Source organism: Crocodylus porosus, unplaced genomic scaffold (assembly GCF_001723895.1).
Source record: "Crocodylus porosus isolate Cpor-Errol unplaced genomic scaffold, CroPor_comp1, whole genome shotgun sequence".
Taxonomy (NCBI): domain Eukaryota; kingdom Metazoa; phylum Chordata; order Crocodylia; family Crocodylidae; genus Crocodylus; species Crocodylus porosus.
In genome coordinates this window covers 73,402,413-73,424,710 of record NW_017728948.1, presented here as the reverse complement: position 1 = coordinate 73,424,710, position 22,298 = coordinate 73,402,413, and the positions used below count along the sequence as shown (strand labels likewise).

At 42.0% G+C, this 22,298-nt stretch overlaps 1 protein-coding gene across 3 annotated transcripts in view; it reads left to right on the top strand.

Moving 5' to 3' along the window:
* CCSER1 (coiled-coil serine rich protein 1) overlaps nt 1-22,298 on the top strand; it is a 1,382,889-nt gene that overhangs the window by 716,034 nt on the left and 644,557 nt on the right. For all 3 annotated transcript variants that reach the window (XM_019552963.1, XM_019552965.1, XM_019552964.1), the window contains exon 8: nt 16,957-17,040. In XM_019552963.1, coding sequence (XP_019408508.1) covers nt 16,957-17,040 — 84 coding nt within the window. The remainder of the gene's footprint in view (nt 1-16,956; nt 17,041-22,298) is intronic.

Genomic DNA, 22,298 nt, shown 5'->3' with positions numbered 1-22,298 from the left:
TTCCCCACAATGTTCTCTTCCTTTTAATGGGTTCCCCCATTTACCCAGTGTTTTGTATCAGGCATATTAATGGAATTAGTAGGCACATCTACACGTGTGCTTTAATGTGCATTAGCCTATTTTAATACACATTAAAGTGTCACAAAAAACCTGTGCTCTTTAGCTAATGTGCATTAAAATAGGCTAATGTGCACTTTTCTAGTATCTCACAATGGAGGTACTAGATTTAATGTGCATTACCTAAAGCATATTACTGAATGTGTCAACACACTCTGCTTACTAATGGATTGCTTCCTCTCTGTTAATTTTTTGGTAATGCAGTTTAGTAGGTCCATTTTCCCTAATTCTCCATCTTTTTGGGTATCTGAAAGTTTGATCACTCCTTTGCTTTCTCAGTCTTGCAAATTCCAATCAATCAAAAGCCTTATGGTCAGGGCCTTAAAAATTATTAGGAAGAATTACAAGTCATAAGCCTTTTCTTTTTTTAAAAAAATACATTGTATGTTGTGTGTTAGTTTATGATTTTTTCCCCCCTATGGTTTATATTTACAAGCTTTTTTGCAACCACAAGGGCTAGAAACTCATCTTTAACACACACAGAAACATACACACTGTCACGGGGGCACTAGGGTGCCCCGTGCCTTGAAGGAAATAAAGAGAGCTGCCAATCACCAGGGCAGCTCAGGTGCCGGTTACTGGGGCAACTAGGCAGGTCATGTGACCTGAAGGGGGCAGGGCCAGGCCTTTATAAACAGCCCAGGCTGGAGCCTAGGGAATAGTTCCCTTCTGGAGCTCTGCGGGAGAGCTGAGCAGGCTGAGTTGGTGGTTGCAGCCTGACCACTCTGACCGGCTGCAATGATGACATGGGGTAGGCAGAGAACCCTAGAAGGGGTATGATAAGGAGCCAAGTGAGTGCAGGCTTTGTGTTACAAGCCAGGAAGCTTCTTATGTTTGTGTTGCAGCTGTTTGGCTCATGGTTGAGTTATGGTTAAACCGGAGGACCGGGTGAGGCTGTAGGGGTGTGAGGAGGCCTCACAGGAGCTCCCTGTAGCTCCAGTAGGGCACAGCGAGCGGTGCCAGTGGGGCACAGCTGTTTGCGCCAGTGAGGCGCAGTGTATAGGGGCAGAGACCCCAAGCCTGAGGGCTGTGTTGGCTCCCCTCAGGCAGACGAACCCGAAAAAGGGCAGGGGGCCAGGCACAGCTACACGCCACCTGAGCCCCAAGGCGTGGCATAGGGCCCCAGAGGGGGCAAAGGGCGCGAGAGGCGTGGCATAGGGCCCCAGAGGGGGCAAAGGGTGCAAGAGGCGCAGCATGGGCCCCAGAGGGGGCACTGGTGGTGAAACCAGCACAGGGGCACCAGGTAGGGCACTATAGAGTAAGAACTTGATAACATCCGGGAATAGCTGCAAGGCTTGGGGCGTGCTGAAGGGGAGGTAGGAGGCATGCATCGCCCATAAGGCAGGGGTGCACTGGAGCACCCCAATCTGAACAGGGCATAGAACGGAGTAGTGTCCAAGGCGAGACAAGGCAGCCTCCCTTACTGAACAAGAACATCAAAGACGTGGTGGGCGAGTTGAGGGTGCAGGATCACTATAATTGGACACGGCAGGGGGTGCTAGGGAGCTTCACGGCCGCTCCTAGGCCCCACTCTGTGACAATACACACAAAGCGATATCCTTAGAAAAATACCAGATATCTAAAATTTTGCAATGAAGTCATATAGGTAGGTAACACAGTTATCCTCTAACAGCAGGGTTGGATGGCCCTTATTATGCAGGAGATTAGACTATGGAGCATTAGAATAGATCTTGTTTGCTTTCAGATCTATAAAATTTCTGGCATGTTCTGCATGTGAGGTATGGTGGTATATACGGTAGCATTTTAAAATCCCATCAGGAGGGTAGAAATTTAAACATGGTGCACTCAGAAAGGTGACTTGCTAAAAATAGAAATAATAATGCAAATAATTACCACTTATAAATTTATGCTCTATTTAAAAAAAAAAAAACTATATAGTAATTACCTCTAAAATGTATACGTTTATCAAATATTACTACTACATATGTTTTTCTGATGTATAACTTAATTATAATTTCATTTAAATGGAAATTCTACAGAATTTCTGAACTAGTACCACTATGCAGTTACAGTTGATACTGTAGTCTTTTTAATGGCATCTACTATTGCCAATATTCTTATTGTAGTATGAACAAAATACAGTCACATTAAAAAAGATACTTTTAAAGAACCAGGTTCTTTATCTACGTTAACACCCTAAATTATCAATGTAGGTCTAATTAATTTTTCACCATTTATCTAGTAATGTGTACTAACAGTCTAATTTACTTTAGTTTTTCACTGGCAATGTCTACATGAGATGCTGACTGCACAGTAGCCTCGACTAGTATTGCTTGGCAGGAAGCATGATGCAATGCTACTGCTCAGTAGTCACAAGCTACTGTGCAATCAGCATCATGAAAAAGCTGTTTCTCTATAGTTACTGCACCATCATTTAGCACTTGTTTATAGTAATTTGTTTATACAAATACTAAATGACTGTACAGTAACAACTCTGCAGTCAGCATCTCATGTAGATGTGGCCAATGAGGGCAGAATGAAATTCTTTAATATTTCAATTTTACAACACAACTTTTTATTCAACTTCTAAAATTAAAATAAAATGGTGGGGAATTACATGGTATTAACAATAAGCATTGAAAATCTGATATTTACCTGAAAACTGATATTTTAAAAAGTAGTAAACTTTTTTTTTTAGCTTTTTGGTTTGAAAGTTTATATTTGCAAGCTATTCTCTGTTATAAAGACTACCATTTTTTGGATTCATAGTAAGAGTGAGTTGAATGTTTCACTTAAAACAAACTTGCAACTTCTTTGTAAAGTCAGAAAAATATAGGAATAACCTTGTCCTGGTGAAGTGAAAAGGCATTTTGAACAGTTACTTTAGTGGACCCTGGATTTAATCTAGACTATCATTGCAAAATTTACTGTCTGAGTAATTTCAGAACATTTACAGGTACTTTAATTATCTTAAGATGGGTGCTTTTAGAAATAAAACACTTGTCAGACCTTTTTTATCTCCATGGGGTTTTTTAGGCAGTGAGGACACTGCCCAGTCCCTATTGGATTGTCAGTACACCTATGAGTGTACCTCCTCAGACCTTATCACCTGTGCCAAAAGCAACATACTTCTGCTGATCTCCTGGGTTGATGTTGTGTGTTTTCCTAGTTCTTCTGGGGTATCTAACCCAGAGTTGGGAAGGCCTTCATAAGGAGGTTGAAGTACAGCTACAGCATAGATGACAGATCATGGCACCTCGTTAGTATGAGGCAGTATGCCTGTGTGAAGTGCCAGTGGGCTTTCTGTAACTGGCCTATGTTGGATTTACATCACCATGGGTGACATGTAAGGGGTGCATGTGCATCTCCTGAGCATGGCAGAGCACCCACTACAGAAAGGTACTGCCAACACTGTCGGTGATGCCTGCAGGTGCTTGTCACCCTGCCATCGTTGGCGGTATCTGCAGGCAGTGAGTTGATTGCCGCTGGCCACCACCAATGCTTCCTGTGGGTGGTCACTGATCCCTGGTTGATGCTTGCCAGACCCCGCTCTCCGCCTCCCCCCACCTCCCCAGCCTTGTCATCTGCAGGAGCTCTGTGCTTACACTGTGCTCCAACTGCCGCCATACCCTGCAGGCGCCAGGGGCATGCGCTGTTCGTGTACATCACCATACACCACCTGTCCTTGCCTCACTGCAGTATTGTTCCATTAAGACTCTCAGACTGGTGTAAACTGGGCTTTCCCAGCTTGATACACGTGAGCACACTACTGATGTTTAAACATCAGTCTCCTGAAGAACACACTGAGTTCCTATCTGCATGCAGCAAGGCATGTAATTAAATGAGCATGCCAGAGCATGGTAATTACCATACTCCAACAGACTCTAATGTCTCATGTATTAGCATTCCTGTGCTGAAAAATGGTGGCAGGGTGCTTTAAAGCTAATTTGTTAAACTTAAAGTGCCCCCATCTCCATTTTTCGGCATGGAGACACTGATGTATGATATGATTCAGGCACTTTAATTAGAGCATCTCTCAGAGTCGCTCTAATTAAAGCAACTCCCACCCCTCTCCTGCAGCACACATGTAAATACCCCTACTTTCAGGAATGTTTCACCTACTTCTGGCAGACCTGGACTGTCTTGAGAAGCAGCTTCCCCTCCTGAAAGCAGTGGCAGAATATGAGAAAGGTGCAATTCAGAAGGATCTGCCAACGATACACACAGCAAGTGACACAAGATGTGTGCAGGAACTCAAGAGGAACATTGTAGAGCTCAAGGTAACTCTGAGGGATGCTGGTGGTAATCCAGAGGAAGTGCTTGAGATAGCTTGGTGAGGATGAGGTCCTTGGCACATATTTAAGCCCTACTTTCAGGAACTGTAAGAGGCTGATGTCCCAACCCAGGCCTTCTTCAGCTTGGAGAAAAGGTGTGTGGAACAGAAGGCTATTAACCACCTCAAGCCCACTCTTTCTCAGTGCTCACAGACCCCGCTGAGTTCCAGGAGCAATAGCAATCTAATAGTGTTTGCTGCTTTGTGCCCTGACACCTTTAATCATCCATTTAGACCCAGTACCATTGGTGGCTTGCCCTTCTGCAAACAGGAAATGGAGTAGATTATTTTCTACACCTTGCTTGACTGCCCCCAGCTGTGGCCACTCTTTGACATCATGCTGCACTTAGACATCTGTGAGACAACATGTATTTTTTCTGTCCCATACTGAGCAGACAAAGGAAGTGTGATCTACTGTCCAAGATGGTGAACCTGAAGAGCCAAAGTAACTGGCTTGCAGGGACCAGTTCTGAAACTGCCCTCTGCCTCTCTTGCTTCTTTGTCTAGGCATGTCTCTCCTTTGAATTTAGGCATTTCACCTTGCATGAGAAAATAAACCAATTTGTGTTACATGAGGCCATTGAGGAGCCACTCTATATAAATGAAAGGCTAGCTAGTACTAAAAATGTGCCTACATGAAGAGCTTGGGGGTGGAGTGGGGTGGGAGGTTCAGTCTCTAATCTCTAATTATGATGGCAATTTGATTGATGAATGGTTTCCTTCCCACCCCTTAAGAAATTATGTACTTTTAATGCTTTTATAATTAAGGTCTAAAAAGTAAAAAAAAATATATATATATATTTCTTTTTTCTTCCTTTCTTTATTATAGTGAGCAAAATCCTGAAGAGCAGTACAGAGTTCTGAAATTAATTTCAGTAGCATTTACTGAAAGTCAACTATGTTTATGGCTCCCTCCCTGCCTTTTAAAAGTAAAGCTTCCTGTTTCTTTTATTTTAAAACGTGTTATGTGAATGTCGTTAGCTTGAATTTCATGGTATTTATTGTCACCGCTGCAGGTAGTGACTTCATATGTAGGAAAAATCAAAATTGAATAAATTAAATCCCCAAACCCACACCCTTTTTGGGTGAGTCTGTATTTCACAGGTCAATAACAACTAATTTATTGTGATAAAGAAAAACACTCATTTTGTTCCTGATTAATAGATCTCTGAGCTTAAAGCAAAACGTCGTATGCTTTTTTGAGTGTGTATTATCATAGAATATCAATACAATTCATATATATTTTTAATATTGAAGGATAATTGCAATAAATTAATGTTCTGTGATACTAGTTTAGTTCTGTTTATAGCACTTTGTGATTAAAGGAAGCACAATATGCCTGTTTGTTCCTCAATATGAAGAGGTGTAAAATAAGTTTAAAAAATGGAAGTGATTATGCTTATTGGCACATATCCATAACCTGTTACAGCTGTCTTCACACATGCAGTAAAATTTGTCATCTTGTGAACTGGTCTGATGACAAACAGGTTTATTATTATGCTTAGTAGATTCCCAGATGGACAAAATTAGACTGAAGCAGGAAACTGCTAACACTGAAACATCATAATCTGATTTGGAAAACAAAAGTAAAAGGGGAACAGAATTTTACAGGTACCCTGAGAACCCTGTGATGCACATTTCACAAGCATAACAAAACTCCATATTGAAAACGTACAACATAGATGCTAGAATTCTGCTTACCATATTAAAAAAGGCAGGAAATGGGAATTATTGGACAAATATAATGTACAGAACTGTATTTACTTTCAGAGGGCATGTGAAGATGAAATGAGGGGCATGTGTGCACGACACCTTAAAGCGGGTTAAATGCTTTTGCACTACTTTAATGCTGTTGATGTTTGCATTTGTTGGCAGCATGTTGTGCAGTAATTCTAGCTGCTGTAGCAAATTCGGCGGCGTAATGCACCTTACATGACTTTGGGGTGCAGCAAACAAAAACACCTGTCAGGAGTTTTAGTTTCCTGCAGTACAGCCGCGAAGCAAAGCACTGGGCTCCATGCAGCTCAAAGGCTCTGCAAGCAGCCTGTGCAGGCAGGCTCTACTGAAGGGGGAAAAAAAAGTGGCAAGCCTGAATTTCTTTTTTTTTTCTTTTCTTTCCCCACCTTGAGCCTGCCTGCCTGTGCAGGGACCGGTCCTTCCCTCTGCGGGTGTGGTGTCCCCCAGGACCACCCAAGCTGGTTGCCTGTGGGCGGGTGTCGCTTGGGGAGGGCTGCTGCTGCCTCAGAGGGAAGCATCAGACCCCCCCTCCACACACACACCTCCACAGCCCAGGAACTGCTTTGCCAGCTGGCAGCTCGCCCTCTCCTCCCCACCACTGGCGAGGCAGGTAAGACATGGATATACATGACACAGGGCTTTACTTTACCTTAAACTGAAGCAGTGTTTTTAAAAACCCATTGCTTTGATTTAGGGCCCCTGTTTCGTCTACACATGCCCACAGAAAACACTTATTGACCCATTGTTTAAGAGCAGCAAGTAAAAATGCATAACCCCAATCTGCCATCTTTGAATAAAAGGTACTATATTTTCCATATCTAAGCATCCTGTCTGCTTAACTGGCAAAGTTTCTTTTAAGAATCCTTTATATGTTGATTGAAGAATCAACTAAATATGCTTACTTGTCTGTTTGGCAAGTATTTTCAGTAATTTGAACAATAAATGGTCATATTATTTATTCTTTTACTATTTGTTAGATCACTAAACATACTTATACATGTACTATAGTGAAAAATCTTACCCACAACCACATAAAAGATGGACCGCAATAGATTCATAAAACTGATCTTATTTTGTAAATGTACATCTATAAAACTCACTTTATTGATCATTATAAAAGAGTAACTAAAAAAACCCCACTTGAATGACATAGAATGTTGATACAGGAATAGCTATGCAATCCCAAATTTTGTTATATAAGTCCGAGATTTAAAACTAGATGGTTTTAAGTGTTTGCCTGCCTTTTTTGTGGCAGTCCTTGAACTCAATTTTTTTTAAATATTAATTCATTATTTAAATTCCCCCTGTTAATTGTATCCCATGATGTAGATGAAAGAGAACTTTTTATGTACAAAATCATGTCATGGATATAAATTAACTTATTCTTCAAAAAAAACAACCACCCCAAAACCCCATGAATACATAGTTCACAGATGTACTGGGACATGTGAATGGTAAAGGACCAGTATGTAGTCACAAGGTATGCAATAACTGACTGTTTATGGATACAGATTTTCCTCATACCTCAGTAATTACAATGTAGACTGAAGCATTGGGGAAAATATACCCTCCCCTTCACATCTGCTCTTCTTCTTAATTTTATGCTATTGTGACAGTTCCCTATGGGAGAATTCCTAGTTCCCACTATTTTTTTTAATATTATAATTCACTGTTGGCCCTTGTCTTTTTTTTCTCCTTCAGTTTGAATAGGTTCCTCAACCAATTCACGTATCTTGAATGTCAGGGCTTTGCACCACTGCCAACTGAAGCTTAGTGGCATGGAAGAATGTAGCATGTCCCAATGCCAGTTTCTGACCTCAAATTATTTGGGGTTTGTTTGTTTTTATATTGTAGATCAGCCATGTCAAGTTCATCTGGTCCGGGGGGCCAGATGAATGGCATGGACCAGATCAAGCCCACAGATCCCGTGTCCATGTGCCTGATCCAATGCATGCGGCACCCATCTGAACCGGTCAAGGACAGTGGCCTGAGGGGGTGCCGCATGTGGGACAGCCCAGGACCTGGCCGCAGTGGGATCTGGCCCAGCAAGTGCTGCATGAAATGCGTGTCCTGGGCAATGCACACACTAGTCTGGCACAGCATGTAGGTCAACAGAGCACCAGGGGCTAGATTTTGGGGCTCCATGGGCCACATAGGGCATATGTTTCATACCTGTGCTCTACATTAACAAATAGCCCATGCAATAGCTATGCTGCATGTTATTACATTTTGACAGAGAAGATAGTTTTCCACAAATGCTGCAGTGCAGTCCCTTTTATCAAAATCCCTTCATGGAAATTCCCATACCATAATTTTGCTTATTCTTCCTTTGTTGCCTTATTCTTTCAAGTTATGTTCCTCCTCCTTTTCCTGTCCTGCCTTTGGATTATAGCATCTGTTTCACAAATGTTGATGCTAATAGAGAAATAGAAGAACCACCAAGATTCACCAGCTCCCTCACATACTCCCCTTTTTTAGAGCCCTGGTCCAAATTTTTAGAGGGAGATTCTTGGCAAGACTTGGCCACACCTATGTGCATTATGTCTTGCTAATATAAGAAATCTAGATAATAGCTGCATGGGTTATATAAAGTAATGATTTGAGAGGCACATCATAAAATACAGTGTAGGGAGTGACACAAAGGCAGATGACAGTTAGATTCTGCATAGTGTGCCAATAAGGAAGATGCTGCAAAAAAGATGACTGCTTTGTGTTTTCCTCAAGCTTATAAGTATTGTAATACTTTTGCTTGGCTCAGGACAAACTCCACTCTTGCTTAGTCCTGCTAGTGACCATAATCACCACAAAAATGAGTGAGGAGGAGCCAGAACTGGTCATCTGGCTATCTGACATAGTTAAGCTATCATTTTATCTAGGAATAATGCAGGAGTTATTAGGATCATAGGAACGCAGGGCTGGAAGGGACCTTACAACGTCATCTAGTCAAGCCCCCTGCTCAAGGGAACATCATCCCTGACTAAATCATCCCAGGTAAATGTTCATCTAACCAGCTCTTGAAAACTTCCAAAGGTGGAGGAGATTCCACAATTTCTCTAGGTAGCCTGTTCCAATACTTGACCACTCCAGTCTATGGGCCTTGTTATACAGTTGTTTTGGGCAGCTTCTGGAGCTTTTAATACCTGGCTTGTCTGCACATTAACACCTTAAAGTGGTTTTAAGTACTTGTTATGAGTCTCTGATCCGTACTAACTCCTGTTTCATTAAGGTTTGGTCACTCCCTACATATGTGCCACCCAAGTTGAAGTCTTCCAGTATCCCAGGATCTCTCACAGCCCCACTTGTATAAGAGGAATAGAATCCTGTCATGGCTCACCAGCCCTCTAGTGGCAACTAACATCTACAGCTCCTGGTTATGCCCTTGCCCACCTGGCCTTTAGTAACAAGTTACAGCTGTGCAGGTGGGAGAAAGTCAGAGGAGGTTTCTAGACCAACGATGTCACTGCTCTAGACTCTAAGCTAGCACTAACACTGATCAACATTTGTGTGGTTCACAGCAAAAGGTGTAACAAGGCCCTGTATTTCTGCATCCAATTATTCTAGTGTAGGGGCAGGCAATTATTTTGGGTGGAGGGCTGCTTACCAAGTTTTGGCAAGCTCTCGAGGGCTGTATAGGTAGCTCCACCCCTTGACAGGTGCCCTGCTCCCTGGTCACCATCTTGTGACCGGAAGTCCCTCCACCTACCCTGATCTTTGGCACCTGAAGACCTTCTCCCCTTGTCTCCAGAAGTACTCCTTTCAGCAAGGGGTTTTGCCTCTTGGAACCAGAAAAATACCAAATTATATTCCAAAAAGCAAATAATTACAGCATTCATTAAGCTGATTTCAAAAAATATTTTTGTTGGAATTTACATGTGTTTGTGTAGTATACAGAGGAGATTGCACAATAACTTAAAATGAAGTCTTAGTCTTGTATGTCATGGGGGGTACGTATAGGCTTGTGGGGGGGCTGTGGGTGTCTGGGTATGTGGGCGGGTATGGGGCTTGTGGGGGGCCTGTGTGTGGGGGCAGGGTGGCTGGGGTGTGTGAAGGAGTGGGGGTCTGCATGTATAGTAGTGTGAGGGGGCTGTGGGTACATGTGTATGGTGGGGGGGGTGAGACTCACCGTATGAACACACTACCCCTGCCTGCACACACAGACATGCACACACGCACACACACACTTCCCTGACTACACACACATGCACTCAGTGCCCTTGCCTGCACACATGCGCACGCGTGCACACACACACGTGCACACACACACACACACACACACTGCCCCTGCCTGTGTGTGCACATGTGCACACACACAAGTACCAGCATGGCCCTGTTCTCCCCAATCCGGCGATGCAGGTGGGACCCATATATGCAGGAGCAGGACTGGGGCAGGAAGAGAGTGAAATGGCTGGGGCTGGGCTGCTCAGTCCTGCAGAGGGCTCTCCCTGGGTCCTACTGCCCCTGGTTCCCATCAGCTTTGATGGGCAGCCAGGAGCAAATAAATATTGAGTTACTAATGCTGTTAGGGGCCCCGTGGGTTGGATAGAATGGCCTGGCAGGCTGGATGTGGCCCACAGGCTGTATTTTGCCCACCCCTGTTCTGGCCCAAGTGAGGGGATTTGCAATGTTGTTGTTGAATCTCATTTAATTGCAGACCATTCTGGATACTAGCTCTACCCTTTGGAGAACCTGCAACTCCACTCAAGTTGGTGTCATCCACAAAATTGCTAAGCACTTGGTTCCATTGTCCAAATCATTAATGAAGATATTAAACAATATTGGACCCTGGACAGACACCTGGGGAACCACACTCAATACTTCCTCCCAACTAGACACAGAGCCATTGATGATTAAGATCTTACCAGTTATATATCCAGCTCCCAGTACTTCTGTCTAGTTCTATTTCCTTAGTTGTTAATGAAAATGTCATGAGAGAATGTGTCAAAACCCTTGCTAAAATCAAGCTGTATCAAATCCACTTCTCTCCCCCCAATCCACAGAGCCTGTTGCCTTATCATAGAAGGAAATCCAATTGGTCAGACATGACTTGCTCTTGATGAATCCTTGATGGCATTCCTGATCACCTTGTTCTTCTCTAGGTGCTTCACAATAGAGGAAGCTTCTCCCTGATTATTTCAGATATCAAACTCAGGATGACTGGCCTGCAGATCCCTGAATCATTTTTCTTCCCTTTTTTAAAGTTGTGTACTATGGTTGCTCTTTTCTAGTCATGTGAGACCTCATCTGAGCTCCTTGAATTCCCAAAAGTGATAGCCAGTGACTTTGGTCTGGTAACTCTGGGAGATGCACAGATTTTCATTCTCACTACCACAGTGTGCTTTTTCACAACTTTCAATGCATGGCAATAGCTTAATGCCACTATTCAGCTCCTAAGATATTTACATACTCTCTATGATTTTCTCAAAGGGACTTGCTGTGTTGATGTATTTGACTATATAGTCCTTTTAAATCCTACATTTTCCCCCTTAAACTTTAGTAATACTCTGTCCTTAGTTGTTTCTGTGGCCTTGCTTTACTCCCTTCACTTTTTACATGTATGACTTTTTTAATTAACAAGAGCAAAGGAAGCAGATTGCAAGAAGTAATGTAATGTTCTCTTGAGAGGAGGCATTCAGAAAGGTATAAATAGAAAGTGAGGCATAACTGCTTAGTACCAAATATGACATAGTTTTGTAAATGGTCTTCAAGAAATATAACTCCAATTCTAACAAGGGGTCTTTAGATCCAAGTAACGGTAAGAGCGTATATATCTCCTAATGTTCTAGCAATCTTTAACTGTTTTTCTGTGTGTGTGTGTGTGTGTGTGTGTGTGTGTGTGTGTGTGTGTTGTATGGTATATTTAGGAGTTTCATTCTGTTATGAGAGTACATTTCTAGTTTTTCCACAGACTTATTTACTGAAGGACACTAACAGAATGGTAGACAGAAGAAATAGACCATGATAGAGCCACATCAATTCTCTTCTAAGCCAGTAGTGTAAAAGTGATGTTATAGCTGTGATGGTCCAGAAATTACAAGAGAGGGAAGGATTTCTTAGGATGATATATTTTATTGAACCAACTATGTTGTTGGGATAAAGTTAGAAAAGCTTTTGAATGCAAGATATTCTTGGTCAGGTCTCTGATCACAGGGAGCCAGACACAACACAGTGAAAAACAGTAGAGGGAAGAGGCTGAGAGAAATTCTGAGGCGTAACAGACACACATTTAGCAGAAGGAAAGAAGCTGATTACTGGGAGGTCAAGGTCTATCAAGAGGGAGGAGGGTCAGTCTCACCTTTCTTGTGTTGGAAGAATTAATGAATTTGATAAAATATAACATTCTATAAATTCAGTACCAGTGTTTAGTCATTGTCCAGCCGGCTTAAATTTGCCTTTTAAAAGTGTTAGGTAGATTTGCCTTGAGCAGAAAGATAGTGAGGCCAGAAGAGGAGTCACTGTTCTGTGAGAAATATGCTTCTAATGGTGTGTATGTCTCTGTCCGTTATATTTTTTTCTGTGAGAGTTCATTCTGGTGCACAATTGCTGTTTAGTTTTACCCATTCATTTGCCACGATTGCAATTGGTGCATTGGATTAGGTATATCACGGTTTGGGAAAGACATGCAGAAACCATGGGTTCTGGTGTTACCACCACGTGAATTCTGATACTAACACATCTGCTTGGAGGAGAACAGTCATGATGCACACCTGCCTGGCCTAAAATCTGCCTTCATACAAGAACGACACCCCAGTAGAGAATCAGACTACATATTTGAAAGACACATCCAATACCCTGCAGTAACCTGCTACAATACAAAAAGAAACCCCTCCATGACAGCACACATCTGGTGGTCACCTGCCACTCCACACCAGAACTGATCAGAAGAATCACCAAATGACTACAGTCTATACTTGACAAAAATCAGACTATGAGAAAAATATCTCCAGTCCCTCTGCTTCTGGCTTTCAAACAGCACCCTAACCTTGTAGCTCATTATCAGAAGCATCTCTCTACTGTTCAACAGACTGCAAATGGAACACATCTTTGTCTTCGCAAGAAATGCTTAGCCTGTCAGCATATTTCTGCTGCTGCTCCCCTTAATGAATTCCTGTGATCAGAGACCTTATAAAGAATGTCCTGCATTCAAAACCTTGTTTAACTTTATCCCAAATACATAGTTGGTCCAATTAAAGATAACACCCTAAGAAATCCCTGTCTTCTAATTCAGGACACAGAAGCCCAACAGTTTCCTGAACTTGACAACTCCAGTAGTACAATGTGAGACATTGAAATACTGTATCAGCAGCCATACCAGCTGAACACCAGCTGTGGGGGTCATGTGTCTTCTCTCCCTGCTGTAGTTGTGAATAGTCTGTATTGCAGGGGTGCTGAACCTCTGGCCTACAGGCCAGATTTGGCCCACTTCGCACTTGTATCTGGCCTACAGATCTCCTTAAAAGTTGGGAAATTTAGCAGTGGGGCAACAGTGGTAGTTAATACTGCCACCCCTCCCTGATGCCTCAATCCCAAGCCCACATGGTGGGTTGCAGGTGGGCCATGACTGGAGCTGGGCCATCCCCCCTTCCCTCTGCACAGCTGGATTGGGGACAAGACACACCCCTCCCCTTGTTCAGCTAGTTCAGGGCCAACCCATTCCTTCTTCTCCCCATTCATGGGTCCAGGACATGCCCCTTTACCCCACAGGGCTGGGCCATGCCCCCTCGCTTCCCACCCAATGACGTTGGGGCTAGGCCACATCCCCATCCTTCCATGGGGCAGGCCATGACCCCTTCACCTGCAGGGCTAGTTTGGGGCTGGACCACACTTCCTCTCCCCCACGCCCACCCCATTGGGCTGGTCCATGGCCCTTTTCCTCCTGCCCAGCCAGGGTAGGACCAAGCCAGGCCCCCTTCCCCCCCACTGCAGGTTTGGGTTGGAGCTAGGCTAAGACCCTTTCCCCACATAGATGAGTTGGGGATGGGCTTCCTCCTCCCTTATCCTGGTGGCTGGATGGGACCCTGCTGTGCCTACCCTGGGCACCAGATTAGGTGTGTCTGCCAGAACTGGCCCATGAAGGAACTGGACAGTGCCCATCCAGACTGCTAGATGAAAAGGTGGAGTGTCACTGCTGCATTGCATCTTATTATGTTGGGGTTTTTTTTTATTGTTTCCTCCTCCAGTTCATTTAGAGCAAAAGTTAAGCAGTATAATTGCATTGAAAGGTGCTTATTAGAACTGAAAATTTTGCTGAGGAAAACAAGTTCTAAGAAAGGAACACAAAATAAGACTTTCATCAATTTTGTGTCATATTTGAGTGTTTGCTTCAAATTGTAAGTACATGAGTACTGGCAGACAGCTAGGTGGTATTTGTCCCAATAATGCACTTCTGAAATCTCTAGCCTATTCATATACTAGGGCCTTGTTGCACATTAAACTGTGAGCCACACAAATGTTGATGGGTGCTAGTGCTAACTTGAGTTTGGAGCAGTCACACTTCAGGCTAGCATACACCTGTAGGGATTGAAGGGTAAAAATACCCTTTCTCCCTGCCCCCAGGGCTCCCTTGGTTCCTGCCCCCCATCTGTCAAGGTTCCCTGCTGCCCCTGACTACTGTAACTGTCCACCTGTCTGTCCCAGGGGAGCAGACAGGGAGGGGTTAACCTTCCTGCCCAGTCACCACTTCTAGACTGCAGCTCTTCTCAGGGCTAAGCCCACCAGAGAGCAGTGGCACCCAGGCAGTCAGGTTAGCCCTTCTCTGCCTGCTCCCCCAGGACAAAGTGTGGGCATCCACAAGTAAGCAGAGTGGCAGTGATTGGGGATCTGGAGTGCTGGGGAGGGGGGGGGCAGTGGGCCTGATCCAGGCCAGTAGGGTAGATTGGTGGGTGTTTATGGTGTTCCTCAGAGCAGTCCTTTTTTGTACCAGGACCAATTTGTAAACATTGATGGCCATTTCTGACCCAGTGAGCCTCACTCCTGACCCTCTGCCTAGAACCCAGTCCCCCAGTGTGGAACTCTGAAAGCCTACAAGGGAAAAACTATGGTTTCCCACTTTTTTTTTCCTTTTAAAGGAGAATCTATTTTTCAAGTTTGATTCATTTTTAGTTTGATTAATTTTGATTTGTTTCATAAAATTGTGTAACCCACTTTTGGGGTGCATCCCACCAGTTGTGAAATACTGGCCTAGAGTGGCTATACCTTAATGTAACATGAGCTGGGTAATATGGATCAGACATAACCCTGCCCTGGAGTGCTGTCCTTCTGAGCTGCCTACTGAGCACTTAAAACCAGTTTCAGGTGTTAATGTGCAGACAGTCCAGGTGTTAAGAGCTCTGTGAACTGCCCAAAATTATGATGTAACAGAGCTCCTATTTTGGTCATTTAATTTTAAGGGCTAAGTCAGACAGTCAAAAAGCCCGAGGTTGAATTGATTCAGTGTTTGCAGGCTAGTTTAAGCTGCAAAGATTAAACTGAAAAACAACTAGAGACACATTTACCTCTGATTCAAGAAATGCAGCCACATGCCTCCAGTGGCTCAGGCTAGAAGTTAGGGGGCGTGAACTGTGTGTTCACTTCTTCTTCTTGCTGTCCCCTAGATCTCTGGGATTTGCAGTCCAGCATCATAGCAGCAGGACTCTGCAAGTTTGCTCATTGCTGCTTCTTCCTGCTTCCAGGTGCCTCTGGAATTTGTAGTCCACAGTTGCAGTCAGCAGTAAGTTTCAGTAAGTTTAGCAGCAGGGCAGCTTTGTATTCAGGGGAAGGAGTGTTTAACCCCCATCTGTGGCCCAATACCCCAGCCAGTTTGCCACGGAGGGGAGGGGCAGTCCCTGCCTCTCTCTCCCTCCCACCACCCCCAACCCAACCCTTCTCTGCTAGAGCAGGCAGCACAGCTCAGCCCAGGGCTGGAAGGCATGCTGGGGGACTGTCATTTTACTTGAACCAGTTTGACCCAAATCAGTTAAGTGTGATAGTATATTCAGCCACATTTAGCCATTCTGAAACTGGTTTATGTGCACAGAACTTTTGTTCTGTTACATGTTTAAAGCAGTTTGTGATTATTTAAATGGGTTTATGTGTAACTTCTGTCCCTAGCCAAGGAGTTTGGTGACATGTGCCTAAATTACAAAGCATTTTGCTTTTTAAAAAAGGCCTAGGCATGTTGGTGTTTAGGTACTGACAGGCATGTGTGGAGAAAATTTTGAAGTTCTTAGTGACTTAAACTTGTTTTCATGTGCATCAAATTGAATTACAGATGTTACTTTTGCACACATAATCTCACAAAAAGGATGGCCTCTCCATTTTAATGTCCATCTAACTAGTAACAGTTATCATTGCTACTTTTAATATTATGATGCACAAATATATGTGTGGAAGGATTGCTTTGTTTCTTTTATAAATATCTGCTATACTTCCTTTTTCCATTTTCAGTCAGATCAAGAACTACCCAATAATACTTTTTAATTGATATTTCTCTGTTGTTTTGAGTGAGTAGAACTATGAAATTTTATGGCCATCTGCTCCTCCATAAGAGAGTCTGACAGGAACTTCAATAAAAGGCTTAAAAGAATCAGATGCTAAGGGAATGGACTTGTATGGAGGGAACTATGCACAATTCTATATAATGTCTTTGGATGCATTAATTTGTTTGTACTGCAAGTTAGAATATGTTATTAAAAATATCACACATGACAGAAGAGAATTGAGTTTCATTACCGAGATGTAATTATCTCACACTGTGTGAAACTGCCTTTTCTGGTCAGAAGCAAAGTAGAAGCGTTAAGCCTATTATAACATCTCTTTTGATGGTTTTATAGGATATAATGAAAGATGAATGCTCAGTGCTGAAGCTGCAGTTGAAGGAGAGGGATGAACTCATTTCCCAGCTACGCGAGGAGCTGGTAAGCAGGACATATACTTTTGTTTGGGAAGTCCTCTCTGTATGACAAGGTCACTCACTGAGTCCACAAAGCAAGTATATACAGTTTCACAGTTTCCTGCTGTAGGATGTATATCTTAAGGCTATAGCACTGAGTCTCATTAATGCAGATTTAATAACTCTACATTTCTGGGGACTTTTTAGCCACTGAAATGGCTTCTTTCCAGATACACACTGGTAGTGCTTGTTTATTTTGAAAGACAGTGTTGACGGTTGTCTTGCAGTATCGAAGAGGCATTAATCAGTTGTAAATGAACAACACAGCACTATGCTTGACATATGCCAAAAATCTTGAAGGGCAGTATACATGTTCTGGAGAGTTGTAAATGGCTCTTCCTTATGCTATTTTGCATAGCTACAAAGCCATCCAGCTTACTACTAAATATTCTTTCCTACTGTAATTGGTGTTTCCTTCATTTGAAAAATATCTTCCATATTTTCTTGATACAACTTTTCAATATCATATTGGGTTGCAAGGCTTTGTTATCATGCTTTTGGGATCACCAAATCTGTCACAAGGAGCAAAGCCATATAAAAACTTTTGGTTGAACACCGTTAAATAATGTCTTCAATTATTTTTTAGAATCCTTTAAAAATTCTCCTGTTGATGTTTCTCGGGGTGTTTTAGCAACAGAATAATTGACTAAGGAAATTGTTTAACTACATACTTAAGTCATCCTTAATTAGGAAAGTTTAAGCATATGTTTAAATGTTTTTGACTTCATTGTGAGTTAAATGTATAGTTAAAGTTAAACTGGCAATTTGTCACTGACAGAGAGACAGACAGATACTACAGTGTACAGTCTGTCCTTCCCACTCCCAGTATGGTAGTAATTGGCCTGTCTGGAAGTTAAAAAACTTGCAATCAAAGATTAGGTTTAGGTAAGGGGAAGTGTTTATATGCGTCTTCACTGTTTTAACCCATTTTTCTCTGTTCTGTGTGCTTTCGATTGAATTAATCATACTTTATCTGGAAGAAACTCACTTGAGTAACTTTAGTTAGCTCATATTCATGCATGTCTGAAGGAAAAGGCTGTATATGTTCCAAATACAGTTGGTCCTGTTATGTTAACACAGTTAGGAAACTGTGCCACCCTTTCTCCAGTCCTAGAGTGACTGAACCATGAGGGTTCACATTTCAGGGCGGTGCAGGAAGTGAAACTGATCACCTGACGAACGCACTCACCAGAGATTTACAAGAATGTGTCTAAAGTATAGTTGCCGTGTAACCAGAGCAAAGGTATTATAGGATCATAAGAAAGTAGGGAGGAGAGTAGGGTTGGAAGAGACCTCACAAGGACATCTAGTTCAGCCCCATCTTCAAGATAAGATCACTCCTGGCTAAAACATCCCAGGCTACATGTTACATTTTATAATCCTATATTGCATTTTATATATATAGAGAGAGGTGTTCTCCCAAAATTAATAGAAGATAATGAAAAATAAATAAAACCTAAATTGTGTGGAAAGTGAAGTGCTTTTCTAAAACAAAAGGCCTCTTTCCTATATCAGCATCTGCAAAATAAATACAGGGAATTAATATTCTTTCATTTTTTCAGATTTGGATACATTATGAATGATGTATTATGTAATTATCATCTAAAATTAAATGACAAAATGGGATACAGAGAACATCAAACTGCTGTGCATTCCTGGAGCATTAATATAATATCAGTCTAATTCAGAAGATACATTATCAACTAGTTGACAACTTTGTCTTGGTAAAATTATACTTTATTGATACAGTGAGCTGTAGCTCATTTGAAGTTAACTGTTGGTAAAGTTAATCTAATATATGTCCATTTTAGGAAAATGCCAGCAGGGAATTTAGTGTTTGAGCTTTTTAATAGATAGAAAGGGATATGTGCATAGGGTCATGACAATAAGTATTTCCATAAGAGATAAAAGAAGATTCATGCACTAAGATTGACTTCGTTACAGTGAGTTGTACAATTTCAAAAACAGAGTAGAAATTAGTCTCAAAAGTCAGTATTTAGGTACTTCAGATAAATGACCTGAGTACCCACTAACTCTCATTGACTTTAGCTAGTACAAAACATAGTGACTTTGAGGAAATAAGCATTCGCATCAACTGAAAATCTCACCAAAAGCGATGGAAGTTACTGGTTGTTCAGAAATGTTTTAAAGTTGGCCATTTTTCTAAAATGCCTAAAATATAGTGTTTAGAACCTAATTTTCAGCCATTTGGATTTCAGAAACAAAATCTTGGCACAAATGTGGTTTTTCTGAGGCGTGTAGCATAGCAAGATTTCAGACTAGAACTTATTGAAAGGATGAAATAAAATCCCATGAAAAATATATGCTAAAACACTTAGCATTTCTTTTTAAAATGTAGCAAAGGTGTGAAAGGATGGGGACAAGGGTGTTGTGTTTGTGACTCCTGTTCCAAGGATTATTGTTGTTTTTCTCACACAACTGATTTATGCAAAAGAAAGAATCAGTCCTAGGAGTAAGGACTAGAACCCAAGATTCCTACCTCCTAAGTCAATACCCTCAGCCATTCCTTTCCTCAAACTAGTGCAACTTGAACATGGACGGTCAAGAGTGGCCCCACCAGTCCTGCTTACTAGCTGCTACTTAGGTCGCTGTCATTGGAGGCACAGGTTTGAACCTTCTCAGGCTGAGATGGACATTGAACCGGTATGTTATGCCCCCTAGTGGAGTAGACTTATAGAAAAGGTGGGCATCACCACCACCACCATTTTAATCATAATGCAGCTGCAACTGTTTGGTTTTTTTACTTCCCTATCTCCGTGTGCTAGGTCTTCACTGCTCTGGGGCCTTGCTAGCTGGTGCCACCCTTATCTCATGTTATGGAACAGTGTGGTACATGCCCTCTCTGTCTCAGGCTGTGTGTATATCAGTTGGCCTTGTTGTGTTACTCAGCCTGTCTGCTTCCAGGGATGTGTGAAACTGTGTGTGTGAAACCCAAGCTCTTTAGAAATCAGTTAACTCCTGCTGCCCACCCTGAACCATTCTAATACCTATAAGCCAATTCCCAAAAAGCAAACCTTTAAATAGCATTTCTAAGCCAACACTGGAGGGGTAGTCACAACTCCTCCTGGCTGTCCTGATATGGCCACTTCTTTCCATTGCCCAGCTGCAAAATGCTGGTAAAGCCCCCTGACTCCTTGAGGCAAATAAAATAGTTCCACAGTCCACAGACCCTGGGCTGTGGGTCATAGGTTGCTGACTTCTGCCTTAATCAGAAGACCTCCTTCCCACCTACAGTGAAAAGTCTAATTACCTGTTGAATTTCAAAGTTTCACAATCATTTCTTGCGGTCTTTTGCATGCTTAACTGGACCTTTTGTAATTCATCACTCATTAGTTGCTGTGTAGAATGACACTATTATAAGTTCTGCAATATAATGTAAAATTAGAGTACCAAATTCAGTTTTTGTTTCCTTCTTAAAATTTTTTGAAAAGTTTAGCTAATATTATTCATCATTTATATAAATGTCAAGCAAATAATATGATGTCACTGTATATCCCTTGTCTTCCCAGAAGGCTCAAGTACAGTTGCCATTTTATGTGTTCAGAAATGGTCAATAGCATTAAGACAGCAATTCTTCACAATTAAATTAAATTACTACAGCTATTCAAAATCACTTCTGGCTAATAACAATGTGTGCCTTTTTAATTTAAAGAGGCAGCATGAAAGCCAAAACTTGAGGAAATATTTCTCATCATTTTTTATTTTTCAGAACAGTTCATGTTCAGAAAAAAGAATTATTGAATAGCTGTAAAAGGAAAACTTTGGAAAACTGGAAGTTGCATCTTGTAATAAAATTCAGATGTAGCATTTTAACATTTCCATAGCAAATTTCAGAAATGAGGATAGTCTTGTAATTTTGACAGCTATGCATATGAAAATTCTTACCTGCCTGCAGCCATTGGAACCAGCCATAAATTCCTGTTCTATGGAGTGAAAATAATAGCCTTCACAATTTTGAGTGCTTAGTTATTAGCCCAAAAGTTGGAAAATGTGAAAAGTAAAAGACTAACTTAGTGATATGTTTTCTGTGTTTCTCATAAAAAAATATTGATTGACACCCTTGGATACCAGACTGCTTTCTCTTTTAAGAGAAATAAGACATAGGCAGATATAACATAGGGGAAGATTTTTTACATGCTGGCTCAGATGACATTTCCAGGAATGAGAACATAGTTCAACCTCCCTGCTGTTAACTCACTGACTTTTCCTGCTGAGAGTATCCATAATGGTGCCAGTGGTATAGATATCTTTTTTAGAAACAGGCATCTGACTAGACATTCACAAACACCCTTTCTGTATAGAGGATACGAAATGGACATTAGCATGGTCTTCTTTTTAACACTGGCTGTTTTATAATGAATATGTTCCAAATGAAAAGTATTAATTTGTAGGTTACAAAATTGCAGTTTATGAGACCTATTTAAAAGTTGGTATTTTAAATCTGAACAAACTAATCATTTATTTTTTCCCTTTTGGCTTTTATGGAACTATTTTATTCATTCCCCAGAGACAGGGGGCTCTGGCAGCTGGGGAGCTTTGTTGCCAACACAGCAGCTGGGCAGCAGGAAGAAGTGGCCATATAAGCACAGCCACAGGATGTGGTGACTGCACTTCTAGTGCCCACCAGGTTTGAAGCAGCCCACACTAGGAGCTAAGCTCTGGTAAAGTGGCTACCTTTTGCAAAAGGCTCTAAGTTTAAACATTTTTTGTTTTCCTATTAGACAATGTGAGTACAATCTTCTTTTTTGTTACAATATACTGAAAAGTGAGGCCCTACATTCTAGCAGTTTAACCAATAAGCATCAAACTAACCTGACTTTCAAGTAAGAGCACCAGTTTCACATTTCAGTTCCATATGTTTTTATAGTCCAAATTTGAATGACTGTAGTCTGACCTCCTATATAACCTAAACCAGGGACTGGAAACATTTTAGAACAATGGGAATGATAGTGGTATGCAGATACCACTGTGGCCCACCCCTTGCTTCCTTCCAATAAGGGAGGAAAAGAGGGCAGGAGGGGAGAAGGAAGTGGCTGCCATTGTCAGGGTGAGGGAACAGGGGAGGGTGGAGGGATAGAGGAAGAGAGCTTACTTCTGGTAAGAAGTGCCTGTTGTAGGGGAGAGACTGTATGCAGTGCCTGATATGAGGGAGGTAGAGAAGAGAGCAGGGAAGTCTGCAAAAGGGATCAGAGACTGTGCAGG